Source organism: Camelina sativa, chromosome 10, assembly GCF_030686135.1.
Source record: "Camelina sativa cultivar CO46 ecotype springtype chromosome 10, ASM3068613v1".
In the NCBI taxonomy this organism is placed as follows: Eukaryota; Viridiplantae; Streptophyta; class Magnoliopsida; order Brassicales; family Brassicaceae; genus Camelina; species Camelina sativa.
Genome location: NC_141889.1, coordinates 25,743,759 through 25,761,284, shown reverse-complemented (window position 1 = coordinate 25,761,284; position 17,526 = coordinate 25,743,759). Strand labels below are relative to the sequence as shown.

The 17,526-nt window shown below is 35.4% G+C and overlaps 3 protein-coding genes and 1 pseudogene across 3 annotated transcripts; all 4 read right to left on the bottom strand.

The window, feature by feature from the left end:
* Positions 1 to 4,269: 4,269 nt before the first annotated feature.
* LOC147937370 (uncharacterized) lies at positions 4,270 to 5,509 on the bottom strand. Its single transcript, XM_087468768.1, has 3 exons — positions 5,199 to 5,509; positions 5,070 to 5,139; positions 4,270 to 4,986 (listed from the first exon to the last, which is right to left on the bottom strand). The coding sequence occupies exons 1-3, from the start codon at positions 5,507 to 5,509 to the stop codon at positions 4,270 to 4,272; spliced, it is 1,098 nt and encodes a 365-aa protein (XP_087324894.1).
* A 3,718-nt stretch (positions 5,510 to 9,227) lies between these two features.
* Positions 9,228 to 11,043, bottom strand: LOC147937369 (uncharacterized). Its single transcript, XM_087468767.1, has one exon. It carries the CDS (start codon positions 10,917 to 10,919, stop codon positions 9,228 to 9,230), a length of 1,692 nt encoding a protein of 563 aa, XP_087324893.1. The 5' UTR covers positions 10,920 to 11,043.
* Positions 11,044 to 12,342: 1,299 nt separating this feature from the next.
* Positions 12,343 to 15,191, bottom strand: LOC147937368 (uncharacterized). The gene is made up of 5 exons (XM_087468766.1): positions 14,785 to 15,191; positions 14,005 to 14,359; positions 13,311 to 13,503; positions 13,012 to 13,167; positions 12,343 to 12,902 (listed from the first exon to the last, which is right to left on the bottom strand). The coding sequence occupies exons 1-5, from the start codon at positions 15,189 to 15,191 to the stop codon at positions 12,343 to 12,345; spliced, it is 1,671 nt and encodes a 556-aa protein (XP_087324892.1).
* Positions 15,192 to 16,040: 849 nt separating this feature from the next.
* Positions 16,041 to 16,760, bottom strand: LOC147937367 (uncharacterized; annotated as a pseudogene).
* Positions 16,761 to 17,526: the final 766 nt, after the last annotated feature.

The following is a 17,526-nucleotide window of genomic DNA, read 5'->3' as shown; positions in this document are numbered from 1 at the left end:
GAACTCTAATCCTATGGAACTGATACGGTCCTATTCTCCTTCTTATGGATTGAGGAGTATTGTATCTGCTCGATCTTTGGTGAATAAAGGACTTATTAAAAGGGTTGGCTTGGGGGACACCATATCTATATGGACTTATCCCTCGGTTCCAGCTCAATCCCCAAGACCAGCATTATTTAACAGGTCTGTTACAGATCCTAATCTTCTTGTAACTAAGCTTATTGATCTGTACACGCATACATGGTGTCGGGATCGGCTCCTTGAGCATTTTGATCCTGTGAATGTGTCTTTGATTGAGGCTATTCCATTGAGTAGTTGTCCGAAAGCAGATTCTTTTGGGTGGTACTTTACAAAGTCTGGCAAATATACGGTTAAATCAGGATATGAAACTGCACAGCTTGGTGTTCCTAGTACCTTCCAAACTTTTGGGTCGGGACCAGTTATTACCCCGCTTCTCGCGGGGGTCTAGCAACTTCGGTGTCCACCTAAGATAAAACACTTTATGTGGCAAGTTTTGACTGGCTGTATTTCGGTTTCGGCGAACCTGAAACGGCGTGGTTTTGCTTGTGAGGTTGGGTGTACGATATGTGGGGCGGAGGAAGAAACTATTAATCATGCTATTTTTGTTTGTCCTCCAGCACGTCAGGTCTAGGCTTTTGCCCATGTACCTATGGGACCCCAGAATTTCCTGACAGTCTATCTACGCTAATGTCGACCATGTTCTAGGGCGTAACAATCCGGGTTCACAAGTTGAGACCTTCCTTTGGCTCATGTGGTATATTTGGAAAGCAAGGAATGCTAGGGTTTTTGAGAATCAGGTGGAACATCCTGATGAAGTGGTGCGGTTGGCGGAAGGGAAAGCGTCCTCCTGGTTTCAGGCTCAAGAGGAAGCATGGGATTTGGAGTGTTCATCCACTCCCCTCTTCTCGTCTCCTATGCCTCGGGGAAGTACATTTTCTCTTCCCTTGGTTTACTCGGGTTTCGATGCTTTGTTGATGGCTCTTGGAAAAAGTCTGATTGCTTTCCAGGTGCAGGATGGTGTTGTACTTCCCCGCTACACGCTGAAGTGGAAGCTACTCGGAGCTACAAACAAACTAGCGCAGCCCTTCCCCGCTACACGCTGAAGTGGAAGCTTTTCAGTGGGCCATGCGATGTATGATTGGCTATGACTTCCGGGATGTGACTTTCATTACGGACTGTTCCAACTTGGTAAAGATGGTGTCTTCTCCTATGCCTTAGGGAAGTATATTTTCTCTTCCCTTGGTTTACTCGGGGTTTCGATGCTTTGTTGATGGCTCTTGGAAAAAGTCTGATTGTTTTTCAGGTGCAGGATGGTGTTGCACTTCTGTACAGAGAGAGTCCCCGCTACTCGGAGCTATAAACTACCAGCGCAGCCCTTCCCTGCTACACGCTGAAGTGGAAGCTTTTCAGTGGGCCATGCGATGTATGATTGGCCATGACTTCCGGGATGTGACTTTCATTACGAACTGTTCCGACTTGGTGAAGATGGTGTCTTCTCCTCACAATTGGCCGGCCTTCGCACCATATTTAGACGACATAGAGATGGACAGGGAGGAGTTTTCTTCTTTTTCTTTGATTTATGTTCCTCGCAACGCTAATGTTAGGGCGGATTCCTTGGTACGCCAAGCGCGCGCAAATCAACACCATGTTCTGTTTGTAAACACTTTTCCTCCAAATTGGCTCGTTTGAGCTAATTCTTTTGTTGACAAGAAAAAAAGTCTTTAAATTTTGATGTACACCAAAAAACAAAATAATAACATGTTAATTTATATTATTTTTTCAAAATAGAATAGCGATTATGTAAAAACTAATGCGTAGCGTGAGCTAACACCTAGTAGTAACACAAAAGTAGACTTAGGTACATTCTATGTCTCTTTCCGAAATAGATGAGAACTGTAGCCAACGAGCATTTTTGAAGAGAAAACTCAAGAAATTCCTCTCTCCAAATGTTATTTTGTACCGTCCGAACTTCAAACTTTCAAAACTCTCCAAGAGACAATTTGGAACAGAGATATCATCCCAACTAAATGGATCACAATGGGGAACACAATAGGAGTGGATACTGAGATCTCGCATTTAAGAGAATCTCCAAACAACCGGTAAATTAATTTTGGCCATTCATAACCGTCTATACACAGCTTCAGATGTTCAAGCTGGTTGAAAACAATCCCAGCAGCATATGAAGGCTCTTTTCCACTATTGAACCGTGCGGATAAAGAAAGACGTTTGACAGAAGTAATAGATTCGAAAAGCTTCTCGACAGTTTGCCTAACTTTGATATCTGCATATTCAAGATTTGGCATATGCTCCATCAAATAGGAAAACCCATCTCTTGTACCGTGGACTTTGAAATACTTCAAAGAAGGTGTATCTATCAAGTACCCACCAGGAGAGCATCACCCACATATATCAAAGGTTAAACACTGCAATGATGGGATACTAATAACTAGATCTACCAAGTTATCTTTCCCATCTTTTAATAACAAGATCTTTTAAAACAAGGCAATACGACATAAGCTGTCAAAGAGAATCCTTGTTGGAGTAGCTCACACCTCCAAGTTCCAAATTCTTTAACAAAGGGAGAGTAACCACTCGAGGAACATCCACAAAAATTTTATTTCCGCCGAGTAGGAGGTGTATTCAACTTGACATTTTAAGTGATTTGTGTAAAATTTACAAATCCTATGTTATTCAATCATGGATTTTAACAAGTCTATTAAAATCTACTGTTATTTAACTGATGATTTAAAAATCTACTTTAAAATCCACTGTTATTCAAAACAGTTTTGTGGATTTGGATTTAAATGATTTTTAGGATTCTGGAGGATTTGAGTGGATTTGTTTAGTTAAAAATACATAAATCCAAATCTCATGGTTTTAGGTGGGATTTGAAAGTATATGACAACCCATCCCGTGGACCCCACTAGCCCCCCGCTAGCTGCCCCAACGGACCGTCCGTAGACCCCGTTAGCCCCCGGCTAGCCGCCCAAACGTACACCAAGCTGGCCCTGCATGGCATCGATCCTAACCCATCAATGTGGATATACCAATCCACCAGTAGGTTATTGGTGCGCCAGGCGTTCCTCGAACCCTGGTCCTCACCCTTTATCAACCTTCCCACAGGACAAGTTGCCAACAATTGATCCTAATCCACAGTGATGGGTTAGGATCGATGCCATGCAGGGCCAGCTTGGGGTCTGTTTGGGCGGCTAGCGGTGGGCTAGCGGGGTCCACGGACGTTCCGTTGGGGCAGCTAATGTGGGTCTAGTGGGGTCTGCGGGATGGGTTGTCACATTAGCTAGCTTACCCCCATAAGCCCAAAGCTGGCCCTGCAGGGCATCAATCCTAACCCCTAACCGTGGCAAATAGAACTACTCATCCAAATCCACAGTAGGTTATTGGTGTGCCAGGCGTTCCTCGAACCCTGGTCCTCACCCTTTATCAACTTTCACCAGCAATTCATCGGGTAAGTCACTGCTTTCACCCATATGTGATGTTTCATTTTTTTTAGGTAGAAAAGTAATGTTTATTTTTGTCTCTTTGCAATCTTTCTTTGATAGACAAATGAAGATGAATGTGAAGAGACGTGCCATCAAGAGATACAATTCATTTTAGTACGAGACATGCCATCAAGAGACACAATCCATTTTAGTACTTCCGAGGAACCTTTTTTTTTACTACTCTATCTATCTATATAAAGTTAAAAATGTTATATTATTTTTTCCATTAAAATATTATTTAAAATATTTATTTATTACATATTTTTTACTTATAATTAATAATAGTAAAAATAAATAAAAATGAATTAAGTATAATTAATTAAATTTTAAAATAGTAAAAACAATAACAGAAAATTTTTTTAGTAAATAATAAAAAAATTAACTATATAGAAATTAATTAAAATAAATGAACAATTTTAAAATAATAAAAATAATACTATGAACTTATTTTAGTAATAATGTTATTATTAAAATTTTAACAAAAAATGATAAAATTCCAAAATTTAGAATGAGTTAATGAGTTTAGAATAGAAGTAAAACTTTAATGCATGATGGAGTAAAAAATAATTTATGTAATTGTATTTATAAAATTCGAAACTTATAAATAAAATTAAAGTTAAACATTAGTTTCTAAGAAACATATACTACAAAGATTTATTATTAAATTTCAGCTAAAAAAACATTCATTACTCAACTCAACTTAAAAGTTTTGATCTAATTTTTACACATATTATATGATTAATATAGTTCATTTCTCAATTTTTACACATATGCTTGCAATCCAAGATGTCTGATGTTCAACAGTCAGGATTTCGTCACAAGCTACACAACTATTGAAGCAATCATTTGAAAGGAAGAACAATGGATGTTGATGACTTTCGTGATTGAATGTCTTAGAAACCATGTCGAAACAAACATCTATTTCCGCTTCTTCTCTCTTATAACTGAAACCAATGCATATTCGCCTACATGCTTCACAGTGGAACCATAATCCGTTAGGATTGCTTTCCAAAGTGAGTTCGCGATTGTGGACCTCATGTTGTTTTTTCTTGGGTAGATTAGCACACGTTTCATGTAGAACGAAATGACATTTTTCACACGTGTAGCAAGGATCATAATAGATGGGGAATGTGCATGCGTAGCAGTGTCTGTTTCCATCATTAACACTTTCATGATTGTTGTCAGTAAGTCTAAGATGATGGTTGTGGCTGAAATGGATGATCACCCCTTCACCAACCACCTGGAATGGATCAACATCTTCATAATCATCTTCAGGGTCATCTTCTAATTCTAACCCATCCCAAACATTGTCTCGTTTCACGCATTTTGAATGAACGGCATAACGACAAATGGAGCAAGAGTACGCCCCATAACGTCTATCAATGCATTTGTGACAACCCCACATATATACCCAATCTCCAGGACCAAGAGAATACGTATAACACGTGGCAACTGGGTGCAATATCTATGGATGATGAAACTACACCGTAGACACACACAAGGAAACCCATCACGACAAATGCCACAAGCCTCACAAGTGAAAGATACCTTAATCATTATTTGTGTGAGTGGATGCTCGTGAATCTCCTTTGGAATGCCGTCAATAACCAACGGTTTACTAGGACAAAGATTGCATACAGAGATGTCACATATGAAGCAGTGATAAAACAACTTCACCAGAGGATACTCATCATTACTGCGAAGGAGTTCTTTACACGAGAGACATTTTTTTCCATCCTCATGTATATATAGTTGTGCTGGAGAAGTTTGAGAGGGTGTTTGTGACGATAAGGGTTGTTGATCTCGATGCAAGCCTTGTGGACATAGAGATCACAAGGATTGCATATGTAGCCACCTTCACCCTCAACTCTTTCTTCAGAGTTGTAACATGCATCACATACAGACGAAATATTTGTTGGGTACACAAAGTGCTCATGAAAGTCTGCTTTCATTCCACCAAGGAAACTCTCAGAACCTATGGCGTCCATGTCTCAAGGCCAAGTGTCAAGGTTTTTTCTTCAATTAGAATAGAATGGGTGTTAGTGAGTTTCTTTGTATTGGTAGATATTGGAACTTTCTTCTTACCTTGTTCCGTTTTTGTTTTAGAAAAAAGTTTCAAAAACAAAAACAAAAACTTTCTTCTTACCTTGTTCTCTTTACGCCTTTGTCTTCTTCTTTTTGCAGGATATATGTATATTAAAAAGAAAATCAGAGAAATATATAAGTTATATATAAATATACAAATGTTGGATTTTATAGTACTTGAGCTGGACATTAGATTACCTATTTGATACGAAAAATTAAGGAATGACTTTAAAGAAAAAGAAATCTAGTCCTTCGCAACGACCTCAAAGTCATAGTTACAATGATTCTTATTTTAAATATATCAATATAGCTTCTTTTGAATTATATTCTGTTACATTATTATACTAACCAGGACTCAGATACCCCGCGACATTGCGGAGGAGTATTTTAGAAAAAGTTAATAAATTTAAAATTTAAAATTATACATTATGAAATCATTTAAATGTAATAGAATAATTTGAATATATAAACATTAAACATAAACTGTTACTAAAAGTACAACCATCAAAATAAAAACTTATAAACAAAAAATATTATGTAGAATAGACGTAAATTTGCAAAAAATATTTTCTAAATTATTATAAATATATAAGATTTTTTATGAAGAATTATGGTAAATAGCTACAATTAAAAAAAAATCATAATGACAAAGTGATCTTAACAGAGAATATTGAACTAGTGGTTGTAATGAGTAAATGTAATTTTTATCAAATAATTAAAATTAAAAATGTATTTAATAAGAGTGAAACTATATCAAAGAAATATTGAAATTAAAATACAAAACTTTCAAAAACATGGTAAAATAATTTTTAAATATTAAAATAGTTTTTAACGATAAGTTATGATAATTAGACGCAACTGTAAATTTTATAGTAAGTTTTATTAAATTTCTATATTTCTATAATCATTTCTAAAATTTTAGTTAGATTATAGTATAACATTTAATATTAGATATTAAATGTTATATTATAGAAAGTCGCAACGAACTATGATTTGTTAATTATTGATGAAGAGACAATAATATAGAAAGTTCAAAACCTATGACTATTTAAATAGACACACCTATTAGAACGAAAAAATTGTGATGATAAAATATGAATAAAATATAGTGCAAAAAGATACAACTCTACAATGAACAGATACAACTGTTTGAGTTAAAAAAAAACAAATAATTTTTTTTTCACAAAAAAATGTCGCAACTGTTGTTCTCATTTATTAAGATTATTATTATTACTTTTAAATATTAGATATTAAAATATTGTTTTAATGAAAACTTACGATAAATAGACGCAACTATAAATTCTATAGTAAGTTGTATTAAATTTCTCTATTGCTATAATCATTTTAAAATTTTAGTTAGATTATAGAATAACATTGAATATTAGATATTAATATTCAATTATTTAGATTCAACATGAAATGAAAAAATTGTTTCAACGAACTTGTTGGTTACCGATGAAGAGACAAATATAAAGAGAGTTCAGAAGACATGACTATGTAAATAGACACACGCCAATGACGTCATACACCTATTAGAATGAAAGTTGTGATGAAAAAATATAAATAAAATATAGTGAAAAGATACAACTCTATAATGAACATATACAACCGTTTGAATTTTTTAAAAAGCATATAAAAACATAAAATTTACGTAAAGGTACTACGAAAACTCGCAACTGTCTGCACTTCATTGTACCCAATAATCCATATAAACTGCTTTTAAATAGAAGACATCTTTATTACCATATTGAAAAGGTCAAATTTAAAAACTCACTATATAATCCATCTAACTGTTGGAAAAAAACTCTAACAATTTTTATATTTAAAATTAACTAAAAGTTGTAAATTAGATTCATCATTCCAAAAATCTTTTGTTAAATCAAGAATTGGAGGATTTTCTTTACTTTAAAAAAAATGAATGCTAGAGAATAATTTAGAAAGCTGTAAAAACTGTTAAGATTGAAAATTTATATTGTTTTGTGTCATTGCAAAAAAATGAAAACAGTTAAAACAAACAAATATATATAGATTTCAAAAGATATGAATGTCCCAATAAACACAACTCTACAGTAAACAGTTGTAACTTTTCATAAATAACAGTTTTAATGAACTATCACGACTTTTCGGAAAATGTCCAAAAGGTACGAAAACACAACTGTTGGTCGCATTTATTCGGATTGTTATTATATATAGATTCTATTAGAGCAATACTTGAGTTAACCCCTAGGGGTGAACCTCTTCATTCACCCTCCTTCTAAAATAAGGAAATAAAATCTCTCTACACTATTATAAAATTAAAAACTTAAACCGTTTTTTTATAAACTCAAACCGATATATAATTTCATTCTAATTATAAAATTTAAACACTAACCATCTTATTTATAAACCCAAACCGACATATAATTTTATTCTAATTGTAAAATCTAAACTCTAACCATCTCATTTGTAAACCCAAACCGACATATTATTTCGTTCTAATTGTAAAATCTAAACCCTAACCATCTCATTTGTAAACCCAAACCGACATATAATTTCATTCTAATTGTAAAATAAACCCCAACCATCTCATTTGTAAACCCAAACCAACATATAATTTCGTTCTAATTGTAAAATCTAAACCCTAACCACATCATTTGTAAACCAAACCGACATCTAATTTTGGTCTAATTGTAAAATCTAAATCCCAGCCACCTCATTTGTAAACCCAAACCGACATATACTTTCATTTTAATTGTAAAATCTAAACCATATTTCTCATTTCTAAACCCAAACCGATATATAACTTCGTTTAATTGTAAAATCTAAACCAAACCAATATTTCATTTTCCTTAAATAAAAGTATACAGAATTTGTTTCCTTAATTTGTTTTGATTTTTAATTTAATTTTGATTTATTTTTAAATAAAATATTAGATAAAACATTCTGATTGGTTGAGAGGGGAGAGGATAAATACAAAGGTTCACCCCTAGGGGTGAACCTAAGTATTTTTCATTCGATTGGATATTGGATTTTATAGTTTTTTTTTTAGTTGGAATATTAGAACCTATTTGATACTAAAAACGTAAGGAATAACTTTAAAGAAAAGTAAAAGAGAAACAAGATCAGTATATGAATTATTCTCTTACAATTATACTAGCTAAATTAATCAAAATACGATGTAAGTAATAGTAGATACAATGTAGAAGTCCTCAAAATTATCAAAATCATATAAAAACTCATTGAACCTTAAGTCATATAAATTACTATATTCAATACACCCATACAACTCAAATAATTTAAAATAGTAAATTCAATATACTCCCCGAAATTAAGTTTAGCACTCATAGCATTGGTAACTTTTATCACCAATTAGTATTTTCACTAGAGTAGTGAGAATTTACAATCATTGTAGCCAGGTGTGTATAAAACTACAATATTAAAATAAGATATGCTACCTCATTATTTTTCGATTATAAATTAATGTGTTGCATTCTTGTCACAAGAGAATTGAGACAATCTAATTGTAAAGTAACTGAAATATCCTTATTTAATAGTACATCATGTTACATAAGTGAGTACAATTTTTTATGTTTATAAATTAATTACAAGAGACATAAAAGTATGTATTTTACAAACAATAAATTAATTTTCAAATAAAAATTCATAACTAAAGCCACAAGAACAGCATATGAATATATTTGAATCTGCTTTTTTGTTGAGAACAAAATCACCCACACAACGAATCTTGCATAAATAGCAAACCGGCCGAGAGAGACGATTGTTTGGAAGCAAATCAAATGACCCCTTGTTAGCCATCACCAAACTGTATCCTGGTCTTGAGTGTATTAGATCTTTAAATACACATTTAGTATGAAGAGTGGAGCCACATTCATTGCATTTGTAAAACCAAATCTTTGAATATACTTCCTCTTCGCATATCTCGCAACAATATGTCACATTCACATTATTCTCACCATAGCATAAGGAGAGAGGGTGATCATCGTACTTGTGTCTTACAAATGTGGGTAAAGTTGCGCATGTGAAGCATAAAATGCAGCCACCACAATCATATGTATGCTTGCAACGTAGAAAAAAACGACAATCCGAGTTACAACCTTCACACGTCGAGTAAAACAAATTAAAATATAAAAATAACCAGTGGGGATGACTTTCATGTTTAAATGCGTCAGAAATTGACGCACATCGCACATCAATGCTGAAGAACGTTGGGTTTTCAGTAAAATATGAGAAATCTGTGTAAAAACGCTGAAAACCTTCAATGCTGAGGAACGTGGGGTCTTTTTCAGGAAAATATGAGAAACCGGTGCAATGACGCAGACAAGCAACACAAAAAAACAGGTTGTTAGGGTTTGCGCCATGCTGGCTTTTGGCACACAACGTAAGTTTTTGTGTGCTTATCTCGTGTCTTTTCTTCAGAGGGAGATTAGCGCATGCATTATGCAGAATAAAATCACATTGTGTACATTTGTAGCACAATTCAGAATAAAAAGGAAGAGTGCATGCATCGCAATGTTCTCTTGGTTCTTCGAGTCTTGAGGAAGATAATGAAGCCTTAAGATGGTGTTCATGGCTAAAATGTTTTATTAGCTCTTGATCTATCACTTCGAACAGTTTGCTTTCTTCTTTTTCATCTTCTTCGGGTACGCCTTCAAGTTCTCTCCCATCCCAAACTTTTTTATTTGTTGCACATTTTGAATGAACAACGTAAGAACAAACTGAGCAAGAATATGCTCCATAGTCTCCATTAACATGCTCATAGCATACCCCACAAATCCACTGCCCATTGGCAAGAGAAGAAACATGAGAGATACGATGGTCATGGCGGTTGATGCATATAACCCGTGGTAGGAAGATGCATGCTCGATGGATTATGAAACAACATTGAAGACAAGGGCACGGGTATTCAGTACTACACAACCCACATGCATCACAAGTGAAGGGGAGTTTTATAGTTACTTGGAAGAGTGCATGGTCATGCACCTTTGTTTGATCAAAGATCAGAGGTGTTCTCGCACAAGGGATACATATATTAAAAGAACACTTTGAACAGTGATAAAGTATCTGAGGATACCTTTGGGTTTCACAAAGACGACATAACTCTTTGTAATAGTCACAATTTATGACCTTGAGAGAGTGTTTATGACGAGAAGGCAGGTTAGTGATGAGGCATTCCTCGTGGATACAAAACGAGCAGCAATCACACTTGTAGCCTTGCTTGTTGTCATGGTGATCTTCGTAGCACGCATAACATTTCGATGAGAATTTTGTATATTTTAGAGGAGATTGACATTCGTGGCATTTTCTTAGATCCATTATTGCGATGTTGGAAATTTCTTCTTACCTTTTTTTGGGACAAAGTTTCGTCTTTTCTTTTCACTGTGGTCTTTTTCTTTTGCGGGAACTTTTTGTATACTAAAAAGAAAAATGAGAGAAACAAGATCAACTAATGAATGATTCTCTTACATTACTATACTAATTCTAGTGGATATTTATAGTTTAATTTTACTTGAGTTGGAATATTAGATTACCTATTTGATACTAAAACGTAAGGAATATGTTTTGTAGAAAGAAGAAAAAAAGAAAAAAAACAAGATCAATATATGAATTATTCTCTTACATTATAATAGCTAAATCTAATCAACATTGGATTTTATAGTTTAGTTTTACACTTTTACTTGAATTAGAACATTAAATTACTTATTTGATTCTTTTTCTGGTATGAATTTAAATTTTATTCAAACAAAAAGCTTGTGGATTAAATGCATCCTTTTGTAGGTTTATAATGTTTGAAAAACAGTGGGTAGAAAACAAAACAAAGCATCACATCGATATGAACTGTCTAATTGAAGGCTATTAATGGTAACTATTAGAAGAACAAACAAAAAAATGAATAAAAAGAACAAGACGGAATAAACAAATTTTGAAAAAGAAAGGAAAATATGTAAAGAGAAATAAAAAAATAAATGATAACCAACAAACAATAACAATAACTTTTAAAATATATTAAATATTAAATAAATCAAACTTCAATGAAAATACTAATACTACTTTCAATGTGTAAATAATAGATTTTACATTGGATTTTAGACTAAAATTTGTGAATAAAATTTATATATGTCATGTTAAATATTAACCTACAATAGAATTTTAAGAGTAACTTAAAAAAGGTTTATTTACTATATAAACATTATTTTACTATTCATACAATTTTCAAATAAAACTTTAAAATTAATTTAACATGAAATTCATATTAATTTTTTTTTTGTCAATACATTGTGAAAATATGAAATTTTTTCTATTAGAAAATTGAAATATTATTCATAAACATAATTTGTATTTATGTTAAATAAAAATGAATTTTAATATTATATTTTTTTTCCATTTGTTCCTCATCAATTTTGTCGAAGAACATCTATTGTTCCTTATTTTGTTAGGAATGAAATGGAAAAAATTCTTACTTTTAAATGATAAAACATTTTGCGGAATGAAGAGGAAATCATAGTTCTCCTCGTTTTTTTCCTAAATCATTGTTACCAATTGGAGCCGAAGAGTTCTGTTGCGAACTCTACGGTCTATGCCTATTCGATAGTTAAAAGTAAGGAATAACTTTAAAGAAAAAGAGAATCTCTTTCGTTTACGGAAACAAATAATAGATTAGAACACTCATAGTTTATAAAAAAACTCTGATTTCAAAGATATCAATACTTTTTGTTTCTTAACTAAACATTAAATTAAATTAAAAAAGAATCCCGCGGTTAGTTGTCCAAACTGGAGGATAAGATTTTACAAATGAAGATTCAAAAAGAAGAGATCTCGACGCTCGAGCTACACAATCCGTCGTGAGGTTTGACATCCGTAGAATCTGAGGAAGTGAGAATAGTGGGAACACCGCCTTGAGCGCACTGAAGTCCTCCAAATGACTAGAAAAGGCTGACCAATCTCCAGGGCTATGGACCATCACAAATAGCTCCGAACTATCTGTCTTGAAGCGCTGACCGATCAATCCTCCAGAAATAATACATTCCATAGCCCACATCAAAGCATCCAACTCGGAGTGAAGAGGGGATAAGCTCCGTCGAATACACTTTGCACCTAATACTATAGTTTGTTCCGTAGCATTACAACACCACCATCCCAGACCCGAGAGAGAATTAGAAGCCTTCCAAGAACCATCAACCTGACAGCGGAGCGAGGGATCCTGCTCATTTAAAGAATTGGAGGGGACCAAAGTGGACGGGTTCAATGTATTTCCATCAATGGAGGAAGTCTCCTTCCAAGCCGTTTTATCAAATAAAGCTGGTCCAAAATATCAATTGGTTCAACCATTATGCCTTGGAAATTTTTTTATTCTGTTCCTTCCAGATCGACCATAGTAGCCAAGGAAGGTGGTGGGCTTGTTCCGGACCACCCAGCAAAGAAGCCGCCCTCCAGAAAATAAAATCCAGATTTGCATACACCGATTCGTAAGGGAAAGTCCCTGGCGCTACTAAATCCGAGATTAACTCACAAACTTCACGCGAACGGGAACATTCAAAGAGAGCATGATTGTTTGTCTCAACCCCTGAATCACACCGCTTACACCATAAGTCACACTGGATACCACGGTAAGCAAGTAGGTCCAGGACATGATGTGTACCGGACGCGATTTGCCACAGAAAATGTTTAACCTTAGGGACTACCTTCACCGTGATCGAAGAGCTGTACAAGTAGGGCCATACTCAACTTCTTCATCCATCTCTCGGGCTAGTCGATATCCCGATTTAACTGAATATTTCCCAGACCTCGAGAAATGCCAAATCAATCGATTTGGTTGTGCAGACTTACTGACCGCCATTCCCCGAATGAGTTGGAGATATTCCGGATCCATAAACTCTTGTAGGATAGACAAGTGCCAATCCTGCATAACAGTATTAATTAAGTGATTCACCATTAAATTAGGGTGCAAAGTCCGTCCTCTCCCATTCGTTGGGCGAGGGTACCGATCAGGTATCTAAGGATCTTGCCAGACCGATATATTATTACTTGAGCCTATCATCCATCGCATGCCTCTTTCCACCAAATACTTGGTCGAGAAAATACTTTTCCATCCAAAAGACAGAGAATATGGCTTCTTAGCCAAAAGAGGATGTTTATTCCGAAAATACCTACCTTATAGGACACGGGCGAGAAGGGAGTTTGGGAACTGAATTAAGCGCCAATATTGCTTAGCGAGTAGCGCATCATTAAATTGTTCCAGAGGCCGAAACCCCAGCCCTCCATATCTCTTATCATTACACAACTTATCCCATGCGATCCAATGTAATCCCCAAGTTTTGTCATTAGAGCTCCACCAAAATTTTGAAATGGCACTTGTTAGCTGAGAAGTTAAATCCTAGAGTAATTTAATTCAGGACATAACCTGAGTTGGCAGAGCCAAAGCCACATATTTAATCAATATCTCCTTACCACCTTTCGTCAAGTACTTTGCTGGACAACCGTTGACCCGGTCGTCCAATCGATCATTTACATAACTAAACACCTTATTCTTGGAACCCTCCAGACTTTCAAGGATACCCAAATAGGAGCCCATACCACCTTCCTTTGAAATACCAATTACCATTTTCAACTGGGTTTTAGTATGGTCGGTAACTTTTTTCCCAAACATAATAGAAGATTTTTCGAGATTAACTTCTTCTCCTGAAGCTTTACTGTAGTTCTCAATAACATCCATAACAGCTTTACACTCCTCCTCCTCTGCTTTACAAAAGTAAAGACTATCATCCACAAAAAATAGGTGAGAAATAATGGGACAATCTCGGGCTAATTTGATACCCGTTATTTTATTTTCCCGTTCTGCTTTCTTAATATTAGCAATCAGTACCTCGGTACAAAGAATAAAAAAATACGGTGATAAGGTATTCCCTTGGCGGAGACCCCTCTGTGGGAAAACAGAACCCCGAGGCTAACCATTAAGAAGGACATGATAAGAAACCGAGCGCACACACCACATTATCTATGAAATCCATCTACTATCAAATCAAAAGCGGTTCAATACCGCTTCCAGGAAATCCCATTCCACTCGATCATAAACCTTACTCATCTGTTTTAAAGGCCAAATAATCAGATTGGCACCGTCGGTTAGTTTTTAAGCCATGAAACAATTTCTGCGCAATCAGGATATTATCCGTTATTAATCTACCAGAAAACAATCGCCGACTGAGTTTCCAAAACGAGAGAAGGTAAAAACTTCTTGAGCCAGAAACAAAGGATCTTTGAGATAATCTTATAATTGACGTGGCAAAGACTAATTGTATGGAACTCCGTCATCCGCTGAGGTTTATCAATCTTTGGAATAAGGCAAATATTTGTTTCATTTAATCTATGATCAGATTTCCCCGAGTGGAAAAACTCTCTAACCAAAGACGTCAAATCTTCTTTCATAGATGACCAAAACCTTTGATAGAATAGCGTCATCATGCCATTCGGCCCTGGTGTTTTCTCCGAGTGCATAGCGAACAAAGCCTTCCTAACCTTTGCCTCAGAAATATCCCTGGTTAACACTCTATTCATTTGATCCGTAATGAGTGGTTGAATTTCGTGCACCATCTCAGAAAAATACCACTCCCATTGGCATGTTTAAATAGATCGGTGAAATACTCTGTCGCAATATTCTCCATACCCGAATCCGAGACAACCCAAGTATCATCTCGGCTAAACAAACCAACAATCCTATTCCTCACTCTCCACTGCTTAGTAGAGGCATGTAAATATTTTGTATTCTTAACGCCTACCTTTAACCAGAATTTCCTACTCTTATGTTGCCAATAGATCTCCTCATCCTGATAAGCCTCCTTTAATTTACATTTGATATCCTGAATCTCTCCATTGAGATCGAATCATCCATTTTTGCATCTTGTAGGGCCGACCACCTTCAACAAAGCAATACGAGAAGGACCCGTAGGGACATTATTTTTTTCCCACCAAGAAATAGAATTCTGATAATTCTTAATTTTGTCCACAAAGACTGGAACCCAGAAATGTTTTGTACGATTCCATCCTGACTCCACTGTACCATTAAGCCCCTCCTTACCAAGCCACCTCTTATCAAAGCGGAAAGTCCTCGCACGCCTCCTATTCGAGATCGCACATGACACTAATATTGGACAATGATCATAGCCGATCATATCCAAATAATCGACCTTTGAATGTGGGAAGAAGCAATGCCAGTCCTCATTACCAACCGCTCAATCTAACCGACACCGTACTATGTGATTATTGCGTATATTTTTGCGCCAAGCAAATTGATTTCCATAGCATTGGAATAACAACATCCCGCAATGCCTCAGAATGGTTGTAAACGGTAGGAACGAAGAAATCGGTCTTACAGGTCCACCTCTTTTTTCCTGATTTCCAATGAGTTCATTTAAATCTCCAATCATTAACCAGGGATCCTTCCTTAAGGAACTTGATCTTTTTTTTTTTTTCAAACAACTTGTTTCCATTCATTTATCCAAGAGAAAACAAAGTTCAAAGAAGTCATGCGTACAAAAGATAATAAGACTTGAAACAAAGTAGAAATACCATACAATGGCAAACACAAAAGCTACACAAAGATAGCTAAAGTAGTTCGACGAGGTATCCATGAGAGCTTGTAGACCACGGTTTGTCGAAGAATCATCCACATAGAAAGAAGTAGACGAAGCAATGGTCATAGTCAATAGACTAAGTGATGTTGAAGAGGGTTCCAAGCCAAGGTTCTCGTTGCATGAGAAGGCTGAGCTAGATTTGCTCAATGGCAAGGAGGGTTAGACTGGTGTTGTCGTCAGTTGGGGTTGGAGTTAAGAGGTTGAGAAAGCTTTGGTAAGCGCCACTCCAAGGAGTCCTGATCATAATGCTGTGATTTCTCAATCTATTGGTAACATGAATATCAACCTCAAGAGTGTTGGATAGTTCTTGCTTGGGTTCGATATTTAAAGGAAACATGGGAATAAGATTGAAGAGGTTTCTGTAATCACCACTCTATAGAAATGAGATCATAATGCCAATAACCTTCCATCCTTTAACATATCTAGGATCAAGATACAACAATCCAAATAGCCTAAAACTTAGATTAAAAGATGAAGTACTAGGGAATTTGCATTCGACCAAGGTTTGGGAAAGACAATTGCCAACCCATCACGATGAACACGATATAAGACTTAGTCAGAGTCTTCGACCAGTCAATTCGTTGTATCAGTAAATTCAAAAATATGGGCAAAGCAAAGGTTCAAGAAGCACAGACCTGAGCCGAGAAGAGGAACGAGTTGGATTGCAACTTTTTTTGGTGAGCCAAAGATAGAGGCCACTAGGCCCAAATGAAACCATCCTAATAAGAAAAACCCTAGGTTTCTTTTGGTTTGAGTAGATCTGTCGTACACTATAGTCGACATTATCTGAAGTGAGAAAGAAACATTCGTCGACATTTTTTTGTGTGTGGAAGCTGCTTGGAAGTTTTATACAGGGCGAGATCTAGGATTGTTTGGCAAAGCAAGGAGATAAGGCTCCGATTTTTTTAAGATAGAGCATCGTTTGGAATGTAGAGTTGATTTCGACTTTGATTTGAGAAGAGGGTAAGGTTGGATGGAGGCCGTTGGAGACCAACTCCATCCTCTGAATCTAATTTGTGCGCAGTCGTCGAGAACCATCAAATGATTAGGTTTTAGAGATGATTGAGAGGTTGGCCAAAGACGAAGTAAAAAAAAAATAAAAGATGGATAGTAGCAGAAGAAACAATATCTCGGCGCCGACAAACAAGAGCTTAGCTGGTGTTGGAAGGGGAGGTCAAGCTTTTTTCTTCGATATATGTGTCTGGGAGTGTTTTTGTAATTTTATAAACGGGTTTCCTGTCCCATCATTGAATCAATCTTTAAAATATTAAAACTATAACAATATTGAAGTAACC

Bases quoted from the DNA above. Each gene is read 5' to 3' on its own strand.
- LOC147937370 (XM_087468768.1), bottom strand. From the start codon at position 5,509: ATGGACGCCATAGGTTCTGAGAGTTTCCTTGGTGGAATGAAAGCAGAC. The intron at 5,140-5,198 runs GTGAAGTTGTTT...TCTTTGTCCTAG, and splicing joins GTAATGATGAGTATCCTCTG to TAAACCGTTGGTTATTGACG. The intron at 4,987-5,069 runs GTATCTTTCACT...CATCATCCATAG, and splicing joins TCACACAAATAATGATTAAG to ATATTGCACCCAGTTGCCAC.
- LOC147937369 (XM_087468767.1), bottom strand. From the start codon at position 10,919: ATGGATCTAAGAAAATGCCACGAATGTCAATCTCCTCTAAAATATACA.
- LOC147937368 (XM_087468766.1), bottom strand. From the start codon at position 15,191: ATGGTGCACGAAATTCAACCACTCATTACGGATCAAATGAATAGAGTG. The intron at 13,504-14,004 runs GTTATGTCCTGA...ACTGTTATGCAG, and splicing joins CTTTGGCTCTGCCAACTCAG to GATTGGCACTTGTCTATCCT. The intron at 12,903-13,011 runs GTCCGGAACAAG...ATTTTGGACCAG, and splicing joins GGCGGCTTCTTTGCTGGGTG to CTTTATTTGATAAAACGGCT.